This window comes from Dreissena polymorpha, chromosome 9 (assembly GCF_020536995.1).
Source record: "Dreissena polymorpha isolate Duluth1 chromosome 9, UMN_Dpol_1.0, whole genome shotgun sequence".
In the NCBI taxonomy this organism is placed as follows: domain Eukaryota; kingdom Metazoa; phylum Mollusca; class Bivalvia; order Myida; family Dreissenidae; genus Dreissena; species Dreissena polymorpha.
In genome coordinates, this window is record NC_068363.1 from 68689618 (window position 1) to 68709024 (window position 19407).

Consider the following 19407-nt stretch of genomic DNA (forward strand, 5'->3'; position numbering starts at 1 on the left):
GGTAAAAAATAGCCATAAATGAGCTTGTCTGGGCTATAACTATGTCATTCATTATGAGATTTTAAAATCATTTGGCACATTTGTTCACCATCATGGGACGGTGTGTCGCACGAAAGAATCACGTCAATATCTCCAATGTCAAGGTCGCCACGACTAAAAATATATTTATTCTAAAACAAACTTACAAAGGGGGTTAATTTTGTTTGTTCATTTCAAAAGTTCAGTTTGAGTTGTCTCCCTTTATCAGATTTTTTTTCACAATGAAAACCTGGTTTTGTGACAATTTTGTCTCTTGTTAACATATAGGATACCGTTACTAAGCTTGGCTGATCAATCCTTCACATAGTAACACATGTAATGTACATTTTAAATATACTGTAATGAATTAAAAAAAAATATTCTTGGGAGTGAAAAAATCTTGCCAAAAAGAGGGATCGCACCGTTCACCTTTCCACTCAATAACCGGAAAAAAACTAGGAATATTGTGGTAAAGGTGACATTTTTCCAGGATCGTGAACGTGTTGGTAGGGAGTGTAAGCAACTAAATGGTACCAATTACTCTACGTATGAACACTTCCCGAAGGCAGTTTCCCACATAGTAGGACTGGCATCCTCCCTTCATGCCAATTATTGCCATTTAAAGCCGAAATATTTTCATATGTAATTCACTGAAGTAAATCGGATAAAATATTTGATAATTATACGTTGTGGTCGATATATAATAATTCACTTGAACATTTTGTATCATGGTGTTTTGATATGTCTATTGTATAGTTGCTGTCTCTTAACAGCAGATTAGTGGTTTTTCAAAAGGTTGGTTTTCCGGAATACATAAAGCGATAGATCTTTGCAAATCTACGTCCCTACGTTTTGTGAATGATCGTATAAATATGTATTTAATACTAGTAACTACACGTTTTGTTTTTGTAATACGGTTGTTCTGTTAATTATCTTTAATGAATAACCGTCATTTTTCATTGCACCATTTAATTCATGAAGTGACCCCGCAACGTGGCGTTTTTACATTAGCATGTCCAAAACCTGCTCAGAACGATAATTTAAATTACTAAATTAAACCCAAGTGGAACAATGAAAACGTGGAGCGTTCTTTTCACTTGGGCTTTTGTAATGTTGATTATAACATTGTCAAGACTGACGATGAACTACGATCAAGTCGTACAAAATGTATGTCCTGTTTTCTTCTGTTTTATTGTTTTTCAACATTATTTTTTAACAGACACATAGTCTCCTTACAATACTTCCCTAAACATAATATTAAATCATATACATTAAAAATGCAAAATTACATTATATAATCATTTTCCAAGTTTTGACCAAAAGGATGGAAAACATGTATTTAACAATTATCTGCAAGGATAGCGTTGCCAGAAAATATACTATAAATGAAAATATTTGCATCGTAAATACACTAATTTACACATTTTGAAAAGGTTATACATCTAGTGAAACACATATTGGATAGTTCTATGCATACTAATTTATTGTGCACAATTTATTTACACTTTATACTGATTTTTTCTTTGCATACTTAATTATTGTTAACACTCAATTTATAATCGGTAATATAAATACTGTAAAGGCCTCCAGAGGTATGTGGTCCTCTTTTGAATTAATTATGAATATACCTTCTTGGCGGAGAACTCCACCTTGTCAATTGTCTAAACGATGGGCGATATCAATTTCGAAAAAGCCTATCTGGCAACCGAATTTGCTGTTCAATATTTCTACCAAGCATTTAATAGTTTCTTCGTTTGTTTCAAATTGCTTTAATTTATGTTATCCTTTTACATGATCTTTGATATTGTTTTTTCTTTTCCGGTAATTATGATATCGTTAATTCGGTTATATTGGTTTACCAAATTTTCAATTCTCCTTTCAGTGTCGTTCTTGACGACTTAAAAATGTGCACATTTGGAATTAACTGTTTTTGATCTGCATTTTTCTTGCAGAGTTCTTCAATTTCATGCTCCAGCCTATCTTAACTTTGCGTTTAAAGATTCTTAATTTAGGCACTTTGATTTGCTTTGAAAGTGTTGTCACGATTTCGTCTGTGATGCCCGATAATTATTATTGCATGGTATATATAATTCGTGTGTCATCCTTTAACACCGGGATATAAATGCTGAAACAAAGAGTGTCAAAATTAGTGTGATCAATTAAATAAAACAATTACATTAAACAAGAGAATTTATTTAATGTGTAAGAAGGTAAGTTTTTCAGACATATAAAGGTTCAAATCAGTTACCCTATTTCGCATACATAAAATTGACCTATTGGTTGTTTGTTTTCATCTTTATTTGCTTTCTTTCATTAAATTTAGTTTATTCTGAAAGAATTTCAATTTCTGAGATTTTTTTAAAAACTTAAAACGGTCGCGAAGAAGTGCCGAGTAGAGTTTTTTGTGTAACCACATACCGAGCTCTTAGATTGTGTTCCACTCCCTTGTTCGTTGTTAGTAAAAGCAAACAATAATAACAACAATATAATCGTTCCAAAGATGCATTTCCTTGCATGCTAATGTTTTATTCAGACATAATATTAGTAAAAGTATATTTGATATTGTGCTGTGATTATCATTAAAAACTATGATTTTGTCAACCTTTTCTATATGCGCTTATATGAATTGCACCTCTTTTTGCCAACCAGTTGGCAGAGTCTAAACTTTGCAGGTGCGTGTGACGTCACGCGTTAACTCGTCTATAGTCTAAGATTACTGAGAACTTAATATGCTATGATTAGAATATATAGACATTTATTAAATGCACTGATATCCACATCAACTAATGATTTTACCTGTATTTTTTTACTTGAACGCGTATATAAAATTATATATGGTAACCATATTAATACTTATTCTAATAATTCTAATTTTAGTCATTATATAATCAGATTGCGCGCTGCGGGTTATCAGATTTCACCTTAAATCAGAGGCGATTGAATTAACACCCCGCTGATAAGATAACAGGATTAACACCTTCAATCAGTTGTGATGTAATTAAAACTCCGCTGATAGTTTAACATTGCATTCCGTTGGTATTTCTATCATGAAATAAATGAAACACAAGTTAAATACCCCGTCTTATACATTTCTTTAGAAATTTTAACGGTAATCATACCTGGTTTTCTGTTGTAGTTTTTATCATTGTTCACATTAGTTATTATAATCATGATCTTGACTTATGTAACTTTACTACCTTCTTTGCATACATGTATGCGTACGTCTGAATAAACTATATACACGAGTATGAATTAATGTTATTAAATCATAGGTATATCTCTGGCAGAATATAAAGCAGCAACAAGTGGCGAAATAGAAATTCACTTTCTATGTGCAGAATGTTGCAGAAGCATTCCCATTATGCATAGTGTGCCAGAGGACGAAAGGGTATCACATGTTGAACCAGATTTAACACAGTTAATTGTTAATAAAAAAATGCTTCCCGTTTTCGAATTTCATTTCAGCTATTATGGTTCATATTTTATCACTTAGACTCCTCAATCTTTCGGTCTATGTTGTTCGTACACATAGCTGTTTCTCATTTAGATAGTAGAACCTGATAGTGCTGACGAGACATTTCAGAATGGGGAAGTTTATTCTCATATGGCCGCCCGGTAGCTGAATCCACAGTAATCCATCACGTAAGTATATTACACTGTATATAATATTCCCCTCTGCGAATTTGTTTGTGTAGTATTGTGCGGTTCTGACGATATTAAGCAGCCAGTATAAGAATATAATTTTATAACATACACATGACGTACAAAATTACTTTCCTTAAAGAACATGAACAGACATCTACGACTAACCCTCGCAATCTTAACGAGACCTTCGTCGTAGATAACACAGACAGACGAACTCACATCTCCACAGAAGATTCGTCGTTGAACATAGGGGATATATCTTATGTCACTCCAGAAATACAAAGAGAGGAGTAAGTTTACATTTCATGTTATACTCAATGTATTTTGTAGTATGATTTTACATGTGTGGATCTATGTTTACCTTAAATTATAATAAAAATACAAAATGTATGTACGTAGGTCATTCGACGAACCCTCTGTTCATTCCAAACAAGTGAGTGTTCTCGAGTCCGTAGTAACCTTCAGTGTTGTGGATTGTTCTTCACAGCGTGGTAAAAGAAAACTTGTTTCAAGCAACGGATTTACTTATGTGTACAAGGGGTTTAACCCTAGCAAACAGGCGATAATGTTGCGTTGCAGCGTGCGCAACAAGTCATCGACATGTCCCGCATGCAAAGCGGACAGTCTTTCGTCTCGAACGAAAGTAATCACTCCCACCAGGCTAAACCGGGTATAGACAAGGGTCTCGTCGTCACCACCAAGATATTGTGATGTTCAACGACAATCAAACAACTTTACACCTTCCATTTAAGACGGCATATTGTCTTTATCAACGTTATGTTTTTCAATAAACATATTTATATTCTGACCGGACCTTCACGATGTTTTAATACTATACTGCAGATTTAAACTATTGTAAATTCACAGGTTAACGCCGAGTGTGAACAAAACATGTTTGAATCCGCTGAATCCATTTTGAACAAGATTTTGCGTGGAGAGGCCAATGACCGCCTTCCCGAAGCGTCCAGGCCTGATTATGAAAACCTCGTAAGGAATTGTAACAGACGACGCCAACGCAAACGCCCCAACGATCCCACCGACATGGACTTTGAGGTAATCATCAGAAATGTGTAAAGATAATACCAATCAGATTTGTTCGCGGACTGATAGCAATGATATCTGTTAATGCATGACACAATTGTGCATACGTTTCATTTTAGTTCGACATGGCGTTCATCAACGAGAAGATCTCATCGTCTTTCTTCCGGGCCGAGATCCGCAACGGCGAAAGACATCTTATATTCGCCACTGACTAGCAACTGCTACTGTTGAAGAAAGCAAAGACATGGTACATTGACGGGACGTTTAAGGTCGTCAGACAACCGTTTTACCAGTTGCTTTTTATTCATTCGTTCGTAAGGTGCGGTGACGACATGATGCAGCTTCCGTTGCTTTTTGCGGTGATGGCCGGAAAAACAAGTGAAGACTACACACAGGTAATTGTATTACCCTTACAGTTCGTACCTTCGCGGATATTTACATACGCTTAAATATACAGTATTAACAAATATTCACTCACAACCTGTGACTGTTTTCACACCCATGCCAAATTGAAAGTGAGCCAAGAATAAATACATTAATAAAACAAATATGTAACTCACGAGACATTTTTCCAGTACTGTTCCAGGTTTTCAACGGCGTCATGGACATCATCCATAAAGAAACTAGAATGAAGAAATTCATTGTTGATTTTAAGGATGTGGCAGGGCATCCGGGAAGTTTTCGTCAATCCAGCAATTAAAGGATGCGCCTTTCACTGGAACCAGGCCGTATGGCGTCACGTGCAAAGCTTAGGTCTAATTGTAATAAATATAATGATGGATGTGTATAAATAATTTTATGATTGTACGTACGAATATTAAAATTTTCGCCGTTATATAACTCTAGGAAAAATTAACACAAACAAATGCCGATGTTTCATATCACTTATAGTATTTCATTGATTTTACAGGGCGCCTACACTCAACGCGACACTGTATTCACCTTTATACGCACGGTCATGTCTATACCGTTCCTGCCAGCGATACATATGGAGCCAGCGATTATGAGGTAGATTATATATTTGATAAATACACAAAGCAATACAAAAAAATGAATTGCCACGGTTCACGTATTAAGAAATAATTCGAAAAACATTTCAGACTATTACTTTACAAATGACTGGTCTCTTGTAATAGTACTCATTTATTCTTTTTTTTTCAGACAGAAAGATAAAAAAAAAACACACGGAAGAACGGCTGGCCAACCTTCTAGAGTATGTGGACAAGGCATGGATTCAATCTTCGGTGTGGGGACCAATAAATTGGTGCGTGTTTTGTCGGAGTGTCAGGACAAATAATGACTGTAAAGGTTGGCACTTGAAACTTAACCAGCACGCCAATAAAGCCAATCTGCCCTTTTACCTACTGTTGACCCTTCTTTATGACACGTCTCTCTACGGAAAGATCTTCAAGCTGTGGGAAGCCTACGAGAGAGGAGAGTTGTCAGTAAAATGTCTACTGAGGAAGTGCAGTGGCATTTACGGACAAAATGCCAGAAAGTTGCTAGATTGTATTGTAATGAATGATTGCTCATTTGATGTTTTCTGATTATTATAAATGTTTCAACCATTGTGTTTAAAAGCTTGTTTGTGTGTGAAAGTTTGTGTTTCTAAATAACGAGTAGTTTTTACTGCCATTTACTTTTTAATATAATATTGTTTCTTTAAATTTGCCAGTTATTTCTTCCAACAACAAGCAGCTAATATGGTGATAGTACATACTGTATGTGAGCAGGCAAGTTGTGAAGTTGTGTAATGAATGATTGCTCATTTGATTTTCCTCTTATTATTAGAAATGTTTCAACCATTGTGTTTAAAAGCTTGTTTGTGTGTGAACGTTTGAGTTAAATTATTACAGATGTTTGAAATGTTTGAAAATGTTCATCATGGCTCATTACAACCTGTGTGTTGTTAATGTTTTAAAATTAGTATAGATGTTGGAAATGTTTGATAATATTTTGTTATTTATTTCATTTAATATGCCGTAATTGATGCTTTGTATGTTTTCAATAAAAAATATTTGTATCTTGAGTATGTAGTTGTTATAGATTATGAATATAATTATGAATATAACATATTTCTAGTTTTTGTTTTTCCCATGTATTATTCGTTTTGTGTAATCGGCATTCCTTTTAAAGTAAAAACTGTTATATAATACATTTTTTCCCACAAATAGTATTCTATTGCGTGATGTCATTTTATTTTGGGCGAGTTGTCTTTCACTTGGGGCGATATGTCTTTCGATTGGGGCGAGTTGTCCAAAAAATGGGGCGAGTTTACCAGATTTTTTGGGCGAGTTGTCTTGGTGCGAGTTGTCTTTGGGGCGAGTTGTCTGGTAACCGTTTTTGCCAACCAGTCAGTGCGCAAGCGCGGAAAATCCCGAATGTAACCAATAACAATTAATTCGCCTAAAGAATCTGCTAACAAAATGGCTGAATATGCTCGACGTGTCCATGCTAAGGGACCTGTCATTTGCTTGAACATGTTTTGTTACGTTCTGTTAATATTTTGTACGGTGTTGAGTGTTAGTGGTGAAGAACCAGGTAACTTTCTTGCACAGAAAGATGCCCCAGATGCTGCTAATCAAGGTGATCGGATTAACCCAAAGTTTGGTTTACGACAAAATATGGGTTCTGGCAATCAACCGTTATATGAACAAACTAATCCTGGAAGGAGACAGATACCACCCGATGTTGGAATCAAAACAGATGCACGGAACAATGTCTTGTTGGCATCACATCCTGATTGCATGGAAGATGTTGTCATGCTATGTAATGCCACTGTAATGAGGATGAATAATTTTGCAATTCTCGACTGTTTACAACAGGATGGAGCTGTTCAGGTTTGTATTTTTGTTGCATCTTACAAAGCCATGTGAATCTAACAAAGCCATCAACATAAATCGTGAATATCTTAAAGCATACTTTACAGGCATATCACAATCAAGCATGTCACATAATCAAACTCAATGTAGGCTTCCGGTGGCGGACATAATGGTTGTGTTTATATCGTTTCATATATTTTGCTTATTCTCTCAAATGATGTTTATCTTATCAATAATTATGGGTGTGGATTTATTCATTGTGCTACCTAGAATGCTATAATGAGTGTAAACATTGATAATCGTGGATATAAGGATGCAAACAGGCTATGAACATTGTGAGTAGAAGGTGTTTGTATTTTAACTATTATTAGCAATTATTTGACTTTTGAACATTTACAGCTACATAGCTATTTATAGCTATATATAGACGCAATACACGATCTCGCTTCAATAGGCGTTAGGTGTACCATACACAGCAGTCACGCATACCTGTTTTTTTTCTATACTGTCCAAATTAAAAAGTGTACCGAATATAATGAGCTTTACCGCTTCCACCCCATATATTGCTGCAAAGAGGACTAGTTCGGAGTTGTCAACTCCAGAGGGCAAGGGTGAGCAAAAGAAAAATCGAGTCACAAGCGATTCTAGTTTTTACTTCAATTACACTTGTGAAAGTATGGCCGAAAATGAAAATGTTGGTAATGTTGGCCTTGACGTCAACACCATGAGGGCCATAAAACAGACCGTTCAAGAGGTCATTAATAATGCTCTTTCGGTCCAAATAAAAACCATGATTGAAACCATCATTACCGGGGTCGTGGACGGCCTATCCAAACGCATAGAATGCCTCGAAAACGAAAATACGCAACTTCAAAATGAAAATCGCAGTCTTAAAGACGCATTGGATGCCAGCGAACAGTACAGTCGTCGCAAAAGCCTGTGTATCTTCGGCATCCCAAAAAGTGCGAAACCAAATGAAAGCACATATGATATCGTAATGAATTTGTGCAAGTCAATGGGGGCTGATGTCTTCATAGGCGAAATTGACCGCTCTCACAAAACCGGAAAGCCAGGAGGGCTTCAATCGCGCCCTATTGTCGTAGAATGTGTGAGCTACCGAGCCAGGCAAAAGTTAAATTCCCTACGACGGAACCTCAAGACGAACACGGAACATGCTCGTGCTTTCATAAATGAAGACCTCACCCAGCGTCGTGCTTAGTTGTTATTTGTCGCGCGTGGGCTTGCAAAATCCAAACAAATTGAAAGCGCCTGGTCTGCCGATGGAACAGTTCTGATACGGGTGATGAAAACGGCGAGTCGAAGCTCAAACGTATCACTTTAGAATTCGAGTTAGACAAGTACAAATAAATACAGCTGATCTATTCTTTTTTTGTGCAGTTTACATCTGAAACATACTTGTTCAAATAAATAGCACGGTTGTCATGGGATTAATGTACCTGTTTACACTCATCATCTTTGTATCTCCTTCATGCACCGATTTAATCTGTAAAATCCCGTAATTTTGCAGTACATCACGACAATGATTTATTTACTGCCTTCAGTTGTATTTAATATTAAATCTCTTAAAATACTAATAAAGACCCTATTGTTTGTACATGATTATTACTGCAAAAGCTGTATTCGTGCTAAATTAATTAAATATCATTATTATAATTTTCAAACACAACCTACTGTACTTTCCATCAGTATTTCATATATATTTCGACATTCATTCAAATTCGTTAAAGTACACCAAATAACTGTATCTGGTGTTGTCATGGAAATCTTGCAATTTTTTATATTATTATTTTACTTTAGAACATAGTCAAATCATGTTAATTGTTCTAAAGTAGTATGTCATTACGCACTAGTTGCGACTTGTGACTTTAGTAATCGACAACTCATATTGCCTGTGTAAATTGCGAAAAAGAAATGTCTCTTGATCGATTATGTTGATATGTCAGAAAATGTGTAAACTACACTTAGGGGCTATAACTTTTCGCTTTTTTGTATTAACTGTCTCTTTATATTGTACTCTTTTATGTCTGAATTCCAATACAATTTACGCAGTGTTGCATCTTAGTTGATGTAAACAAAGTTGTTCTTAAGTAGTATGTCATTATCCACTAGTTATGACTTGAGGCTTTATTAATTGATAACTTCTTGTCTGTGTAAATTGTGAAAAATAAATGTCTCTTGATCTATTATGTTGATATGTCGGAAAATGTGTAAATTACACTTTGTGACTCTAAGTTTTCGCTTTTTTATTAACAGTCTCTTCATACAGTTCTCTTTGTTGTTTGACTACCAATACAATTTAAGCAGTGTTTCATCTTAATTGATGTAAACTTGTACTATATGTGTGAGTGTGCGTGTGTGGTGCATCCAGATGTGAACACGTGATATTGCAAAATTACAATTTAGCAAAAGAATGCTAAACATGTCATTGATCTTAATCTGTTAAAAACTCAAATATTCTGATTCTATCCCTACACGACACAAAGTACATAAGTGCTGCTTGATCTTACTTAATATTTCTCGAGTAAAGTGTAATCAACAATGCACAATCTATTTAAATACCAAACTAGAGGGTTTATGTGTATATCCGTTTGATCAGATGTCATCATAGTTTCTGTTGTTATGTATATCACTTAATATTGCTGTGTTTTTGCATACATATATTGCTGCAATTCGTTAAATGCTTACACATTCTTATGTATATACGTGTATTCGTCTGAGCAGATGGCATTATAGTTTCTATTGTAATGTATATCTCTCAATATTACTGTATTTTTGCATACATATATTGTTGCAATTCGTTAAATGCTTACACATTCTTATGTATATAAGTGTGTTCGTTGGAACAGATGTGACCTTAGTTTATGTTGCATTGCAAATCAGTTAATATTGCTGCTTTCTTGATGTATATGCTACTGTATTCGTTAACTGCTTTCACATATTGTATATATGTGTGTACGCTTACGTACATTATCATCGTTACATGCTCACTTTAATCATTTACAACCACTATTTACTGTTTTCTTCGATGGTGTATTGTTTATAATCGAACGGTTTTAACTGATTTTTCTAGGTTTTTGTTTCATGTTATCATTTACACACCAAACATAACCTCACATATCACTTAAATGTTACATAAAAGTTTATCCTCCTTTAGCATCGTCCTCTTTGCCTTTCTTTTTCCTAAACACTCTCTTATCTCAAAGTCCTTGTTGAAGCAGTTCTGTAGCAAACGTAATCATATGTTAATATCAGCTTCGCAATATGTTCATATGATCAAATGCATTAAACGCATCATGTCGGCGTTTCTGGCTCACCTCGTCTTCATTGGAACATATCATTATGTTGTACCTTAACGGAGACCAGAAAACGATGTCATGATTGCGTATCGACCACCAGCTATTATTCCACTTCCCATACACGTATTATATGCATGCCAAGTATGGCTAAGTGTTGTTAGTCTCTTTTCATTACAAAATAATTTATACCAGTCTATAAATATACCACGAAGTATTGAACACCCATGTAAGCGTGTCCCGATGGGAAAAAATGTTCATACTGATATCTTTTTCAAAACTGTCTTAAAATGTTTCCTTTTTGGTGTATCATGCTGCTGGATTTCTTTAGTTTTATTACGCTCTGGTGATATACATCCAACCACAGGGCCTACTTTGTCTGTGACATCTTATAACACAAATGCAAACAATTCCTTATCCACTTCCGATGTCTCTGCAACACACCACTTAAGTTTTATTTATTATAATATTCAAAGTCTGATGCAAAAAATAGATGTTCTGTATACGTGCTTTAGATATAATTGGTTTTACTGAAACATGGGTAATTAGTTCTATTCCATCTACTGATCCCCTGTTCGAAGGCTTCCACCAGCCAATTCGCAAGGATCGCCCATTTGACTCTTATGGGGGCGTTGCTATATACGTTAATAAAATATTGCTTTCAAACGAAGACACGATCTCAAATTAAATAACGTTGAGTCTTTATGGATTGAAGTGTTCCCCTCGAAACATAATTCCATTCTCTTTGGCGTGTTTTATAGACCGCCTAGTGCGGATAGATCGTATATGCATTATATTGAGGATTCTATAGGACTAGCTAAAGAAACACAAATAAATGATATCATTATTACAGGTGATTTAAGTATAAATGCTATCGCCGAATTATCAGCACGAAAATTTAACGAATTATTTTTACAATTTGACTTAACGAAACTAATTCATGAGCCAACACACTATACTGAACAAATATCTTCCATAATTGACTTAATCTTTGTAAGTAATCCGAATACCGTATTACTTTCTGGAACAGGCGAACCCGTTTTAGACCAAACTATTCGGTACCATGCACTGCCCTGTTTGTGTTACATTAAAATTCATAAAACCTATACGTTAAACGTTTTATCGACATATCTGGCGTTACGGCATTGGTGATTATTCCAAACTACGACAACTAATGACAGATAGTAATTGGGGTCTTCTTAAATGCGAAAATGTTGATATTAACGCAGAAAATATTACCAGGACAATTTTACAAATTTGCTGGCTCATGTATTCCAAACAAAAATGCCTGTATACGTTCTCGTGATCTTCCCTGGCTGAATAATATTATAAAGAAAACAATTCGACAACGAAAGCGTCCATAACAAGCAATTAAATAGCGATATGCACTGGTCGAAATTCCGTCGTGTCAGGAATGAAGTCGTATTACTTCTACGTAACTCCAAAAAATAATACTTTAACAACATTGCACGTGAACTTAAGTTATCTGACCTATGCGAAAACTACTGGTGGAACACACTTCGAACATTTATTCCTACTAACAAAACACTTCAATTCCACCTCTTTTTATGAACAATTAGGTAAATGACTCATGTAAAGCCGATATGCTAAACGGATATTTTGCTAACCAATGTTCAATTGACGAAAGCAACCACGAACTTCCAATAATCAACAATTCCAACGCTAACATTCTTCAGAATATTAATATACCACAGGAAGAAGTACTTGACAATCAAATGCCTTAAGTTAGGAAAAGCATCCGGTCCTGATGGAATTGATAATCGTATCCTCAAAGAAGCAATGCATCAATGAAGCTACCAATTGTGTGATCTTTTCAACTCTGGTCTTAATACCCACAAAATGCAATCTTGTTGGAAAATTGCTAATGTGTGTCCGATTTTCAAACAATGGTGATCCAGTATGGAAGGGAAAGACCGCCAATAGTATTTATCACCATAAATGTTGCACGTGTTGAGTATTCAGCTGATATGTACCATGTTGCAATTATAGATTATACATATATGTTAAATAATATCCGTTCAAATAAAGAATGTTTGATATTTAATGTTTAAATTTTCAACATTTTTAATTTTTAAGGTGGGGACATCTCATATGTTCATCTTGTGCATCGTCTAATTAAACTGTTTAATGAATAAAAAAATTAAATGTTCAAAATGTAAAATATACATTTACTTTTATTTTTAAATCGCATACACAACGCACAAAACTTTATCACGACTCTAACCCTTTACAAAGGTGAATGCTAAAGTACACAAATTTGCAATAATAACAAACTGCCGATTTCCACTGTGAGCATTTAAACACGTCTAGATTAGTCATCGCGTATCTTTACATCTTTACATCTTGCAATTTTACAAGTTGAAATTTGAACAGTTGTAAAGTAAGTAATCAATACGCGGTTGAAGCGATAAAATTATTTCGTCTTAGCCAATAATCAATGCTTCGCCTAGGGGCCGGGAACCATTGTAAATGTAAACAATTATTCTCCTGGTTCACAGGTGTTGGGCGCATGGCTAAGTTACTTTAACACTATCAATATGTCATAAAACAACATTTTTCTTTTTTTTCTGATTGGCGTCGCTCTGGAGAGCGGCGACTAGTATGTAATGCATTTTTTTTTCGCTTCTGGGAGGAGAAGTTATTTTACGGATCAATTTTTGTTTTAAGAATATCTTGAATAGTGGTGATTTTTTGTGTAAATTAGTGTAAATAAGTACTGCATTTGTGCCTATTACATTTATTACAACATTTATTTCCAATAATGCAAAGCTAATTATTTTAATTAATAACTGATCCACAACTGATCACAGGGGAAAGATCACAGGGACTGGACAAATACGCGAAACTTTCTGGTTTTGTATAAAAACAAAACATAATCAAAATATATTTATTTTGTGTTTTTTCTAATTTGCTAATTTAGTGGAGAATCAATGAAGTACGATATGTGACGACCTATCGCGCAAGCAAGTTTATTGGAAGGCGTAGTGGTACGAAAACGTACAATGTATTAGTTTATTAATAGACATATAATAACGATCGCTATACACAACTTCACCAAATAGCAGTACATAAATGATGTCAGCCGGAATAGCTCAGTTGGGAGAGCGTAAGACTGAAGTTGTTTACGCAACAATCATCTAAAGGCCCCCGGTTCAATCCCGGGTTCCGGCACGAACGGAACAGTTCGGCGGCTGACAATTTTTTTCAGTCAGGTTAATAAATATAATAAAGCTTTATTTTATGTAGACATTTTAAAAATCCATTTAACTAGTCTACAATTGGATATTTTTATTAAAATTAAGGGAAGCCGCGTGGTGACAACGTTAATTAAAATTTCTTACATCACTTAAATATCTTATAAAAAAAATACACGTGTTTTTATATTAACAAATAAATGCAAACAACACATCTATTATCCATGTATTTTTATGGTTGTCTATCATAGGCCCTAAGTACTATCCCTACCACATATAGAGCGCAAAGCGCGACACGTATTATTGATTGTAACAATGAGTTGCGATAAAGGAAGCAGCCGCTTATCAAGGAGGAGCTGTGTCCCAGCAACCCGTTTCCCTAGAGTCAAGCACTCCTCGGAGTTTTTTTTTTAAGAACCACATATAGAGCGCAAAGCGAGACACGTATTACTATCCAGGTGGTATGGGCCCTTTAGCATTATCCGACCATTACGTCCATAGTTATCTTCCTGCTTGAGAAATTTTGAAATCGTTGTTCGAAGTCCAAAATTTTCATCCAAACTTGCACAGGTTTTTTTATCAATGAGGACCCAACCCAAACTCTAAATGAGCAATATCGGACCATAAGTCCAGAATTATGTCTCTTTCAATTTAAAAATAAAAGTGAAAAACTGCTTGGTTAGGTGATTATGTCAACATTTTTCATCAGATTCTTTCCAAACGTACAGTGTCTTCATATCAATGAGCATTTTTACCTCATTTAAAATGAGAAACATCGGGACGATAAGTCAATAATTTTTTTCTATTAAATTTGACAAAATAAACAATTTCTACTTGTTTAAAAGATTTCACAACTTTCGTCTGAATCTTTCCAAACTTGTGAAGTGTTTTTATATCAGTACTACTCGAACCCTATTGAAAATGATGAATATCGGAGCAATAAATTTATTATGATCTTTTACTGAATTTCAAAGTATTGTGAAATGCAGCTTCTTTATGCAATTTACAGTTTTCATTCTATTTTGTTCAAACTTTTACAGTGTTTCCATATCAATGAGTACTCAACCCCTATCGTAAATGAGCAACGTAAGAATAAGTTCAGAATCATCTCCCCTTGAAGTTGAGAAAAATAGGAAATTACGCTTACAAGATGACGCAGATTTTTTAAAACCTACACAGTTCTGTTCCATTAATGAAAACTGCACACGGATGCCAGTAATAAAAGGAAACCAATGTAAATTAAATGAACTATGAAATATTTCGGGGTTAAAACACAAAATCGTAGATAATGGTTATTTGGGGGTTATAACACAACATCATAAATAATGGTTATTTGGGGATTGTAACACAAAATTATAGATAATGGTTATACCAGTATCTTTTTCTATTTTGTTTAAAATAATCGGCCAATATATTAATATTTACAGTAGAAAAAAAATCGTTCCAAGTAACTTCATTGAGTACCTTTTACACTAAAATTCCCGACGCCCTTTGATGCTTTGCACTTCTTAAACTCAAACAATTGTACAAAACAGATATTTAAATGTTGCATTTTAAAAATTCTCTGTTAAACAAATGAGCTGAATATTCAACACGTGCAACGTTTCTGGTGATAATAATATTGGCGGTGTTTCCTTTCCATAATCCAGCGGTAGCGTCTATCTATCGACCATTATCATTGCTAAATACTATTAGGAAGGTCTTTTAGAGAATATTACATAAACACATTTTTAATTTTCTTCGAGATAATTCATTCTTTGCGCGATTCGATTGTTAATCAGCTTACATATAATTATAATACATTTTGCAGAGCACCAGACAATAGCCTTGAGGTCAGAGTAATTGTTTTGATATAAGTAAAGCTATTGACAAAGTATTGCATAAAGGGGTATTATACAAACTACAACAAGAAGACATTCAAGGAAATATATTATCATTCTTGACTAATTATCTTTCTGATCGTAAACAAAAAGTAATCCTACCGGGAGCGCATTCAAGCCCTATTGAACTTCTCGCCGGTGTCCCCTAAGGTTCTTTTCTAGGTCCACTTATGTTTCTTGTGTATATAAATGATATCATCGCTGATATACAAGCACACATACATTTGTCTGCGGACGAAACCAGTCTTTTCATGGTCGTAAATTCGCCAAACGAAACTGCAGCCGTTTTGCAATCAGACATTGATTAAATATCCAGTTGGGCCGATAGAGAGCGCGCTGTATAAATGATGAAATTGTCACCACACCATGCATTAAAATGTTTGTAACAATACCAACATGAATGGTATAAAGCTTGATTTGACCAAGCCTTTTGAAAAAAGCCATGGCATGTATTAATTGGATTATGGCAGTGTAATGACGGATATTGAAATTTCATCATATCTGATATACCAAATAAGCAATGTTTTCAAAAGCAATACACATACAAGTGAATAAAACAGACTGTATGTGTAAAATGTTGACAAATGCCAAGATTATCAAGGAGGAGATTGTTTTGACAAGTTTATTAAATGACTCCTTTTATAATTAAGAAATAATGAATGGAGCGAGCAGATGTCTTTGTTGCTGTCAAATTCTTAATCACAGTTTGTCTCACTAGGTATATGTCAAGTTTTTGTAACTAAACCGATTTTTCATAAAGATAAAATCAGAATAATGCTATCCTATGTCAATACAAATGTTACAACGCAGAACAGTTTACTCTTCATGTTTGCTTTATTATGCATGTTTTGGCGAAGCAACCCATCGTTGTTTGTGTTAGTAAATACAAAGCATTTTCGAAAACAAATTAAACAATAAGATGTCTCAAATTCAACAAACCTTTGCTATGAATACTTCTTTGTTGGAAACACTTAATTGTCAATCGTAATCTGCAGTAAGTCGATTTGTCACGGTCTCGGTTTGTCAAAATGGCGGCTGTGACATTTTGCCTTATGGCGCGCAGTCTCTTTAGGGTCGCCAGTCTCGTTACCATTCTCGTTCCCTATAAATCTTTATGGGTTGAACCTGAGTGAATCATGTTATATTGAAAATACTTTCTCAATTTTAAAGTATTTTCAATTTAAGGACAAACAACCTGTTCATTCCCAATCCAAAAGGCCTTGGTCCCATTCCCAAAATGGTGAAAAATCAAAGCGCTGAAGGCACTGAAGTTGTTTGCTATTGCATAATCTTAGACGTAACTCAGTTTGCAAAATTATGTTATAGCTTTTTATATCGCAAGTTTGAAAGAACACAAACCATTCAAATTTTTAAAGAGTGTGTCTTAAGGCACAGGTCGAGATGTGTGTGTACTGTTTATCCTCATATTTATGTTATAGAGATAACTTAGACAAAATAACAACAATATGTCTCATTTTTTCGCAATTGGTTGCTGCACTGGCAACCGTTTTTAGAATTTTGGTTGCCTTGGTAAAGAATAACAACCCTAGAATCATGTACATGTTGTGTTATGTGTATCTTATACTTAATCTTCTTTAAATTATTGAGCAACACTATTGTACGACATGACAGACTTTTAATGCATCATGTCTTGTTGTGAGCCGCAATTGATTCATATTCTAGGCCTAATTAATCCACAGTCGCCGATTTGTATTCTATGTTTAATTCGATTGAGTTGTTCAAGCTTTGAAAAAGCTAGTTGCCCTGCTTTTTAGCCCAACTGTAACCAACTTTTGAAATTGAGTTTCCTGGGCTTGAATCTACCTGCCCTAGGCTAACAGGCAACCACTAAACCTGTAAGTTGTGCATGATGTAAGATCTGACAGTGTATTGAATTAATTCAATTTGCAAGTCTAAAGACATTAAAGGGACCATTTTTGGTAAATTGACAAAAATAAACGATTTAATAATTTGAAGAGTTCTGTTGTTGTCTTTATATTTTTTCATACTACTATGATTGTTTACACATGTGTACATATAACGTATAAAATACATCTCTCGAGTTGTATGAGCAATGATAGTCGAGATGTCTAAACGATATACTTTTATTCCAGGGATCAGTGTTTCGAGTCCAGTTAAAGATTTTTTTGTGTTTCTTTAATTTTATTCTTGTTGTTTTTTAACTCAGCTGAGCACAACATGCTCATGGTGAGCTTTTGGGATCACCCTTTGTCCGTCGTGCGTCGTGCGTCGTCAATAATTTGGCTTGTTAACACTCTAGAGGCCACATTTATTATCTGATCTTCATGAAACTTGGTCAGAAGATTTGTCATAAAGATATCTTTATCGAGGTCGAAACTAGTTCATATGAGGTCAAAAACTAGGTCACTAGGTCATATAAAAGAAAAAGCTTGTTAACACTCTAGAAGTCAGATTTATTGTCCAATCTTTATGAAACCGTTACAGAACATTTGTCCCAATAATATCTCCGCGGAGTTCGAAAATGGTTCCGGTCAGTTGAAAAACATGGCTGCCAGGGGCGGATCAGTTTTCCTTGTATGGCTACAGTAAAACCTTGTTAATACTCAAGAATTCTTATTTTTATTTCAATCTTCATGAAACTTGGTTAGAACATTTGTTCTCATGATATCTCGGCTGAGTTCTAAAATTATTCCGGTTCATTGAAAAACATTGCCGCCAGGAGGCAATGCAGTTTTTGCTTATATGGCTATAGTAAAACCTTGTTAACACTATAAAAGTCACATTTATAGTCCAATCTTCATGAAACTTGGTCATATTATTTGTCTGAATGAGAGCTCGGTTGAATTTTAAAATGGTTTCGGTCTGTTGAAAAATATGGCCGTCAGGGGACGGGGCAGTTTTCCTTATATGGCTATAGTAAAACCTTGAAAACACTCAAGACGTCACATTTATAGTCCAATTTTCTTGGAACGTGGTCAGAACATTTGTTCTTTATGCTAGCTCGGCTAAATTTGATAATGGTTCCGGTCCGTTGAAATACCTGGCCACCAAGGGGCGGGGCAGTTTTCCTTATATAGCTTTAGTAAAACCTTGTTAACACTCTAGATGTCACATTTATAGTCCAATCTTCATGTAACTTGGTCCGAAGATTTGTTCTAATCTTGGCTTTTAAATTTGTTCTAAGCCTAGCTGAGTTAGAAAATGGTTTTGTTTCAGTTGAAAAACATGGCCACCAGGGTAGCGGCAGTTCCCTTAATATGACAATATTAAAAACATGTTAACACTCTGGTTTAATCGGATGTTGGTGTACATTGATGATGATGATGATGATGATGATGATATAATTATAATGATCATGATGATGATGCTAATGATGGTGATGGTGATGATGATAATGGATACTGGTAATGGATTCAGAAACATAAACCAAAACCCAAATATTTAATTATAATAATTGCATTAATCGAATTAATTATTGCCATCACTTTAG

At 34.8% G+C, this 19407-nt stretch overlaps 1 protein-coding gene and 1 long non-coding RNA gene across 3 annotated transcripts in view; both read left to right on the forward strand.

Annotated features, from left to right (window-relative positions):
• Nucleotides 1-4534: 4534 nt before the first annotated feature.
• Nucleotides 4535-6726, forward strand: LOC127844346 (uncharacterized). Of its 2 annotated transcripts, none has more exons than XR_008032681.1 (5): nucleotides 4535-4716; nucleotides 4824-5099; nucleotides 5280-5457; nucleotides 5615-5712; nucleotides 5866-6726. It is a non-coding gene; the product is annotated as an uncharacterized LOC127844346 (long non-coding RNA). The 2 variants fall into 2 exon arrangements; XR_008032680.1 differs by having other exon boundaries at nucleotides 5291-5457.
• A 362-nt stretch (nucleotides 6727-7088) lies between these two features.
• Nucleotides 7089-19407, forward strand: part of LOC127844333 (Golgi apparatus protein 1-like) — a 56886-nt gene continuing 44567 nt past the window's right edge. Inside the window, exon 1 of the mRNA XM_052374441.1 lies at nucleotides 7089-7544. Within this exon, the coding sequence (XP_052230401.1) occupies nucleotides 7131-7544 (414 nt within the window). The 5' untranslated portion in view covers nucleotides 7089-7130. The remainder of the gene's footprint in view (nucleotides 7545-19407) is intronic.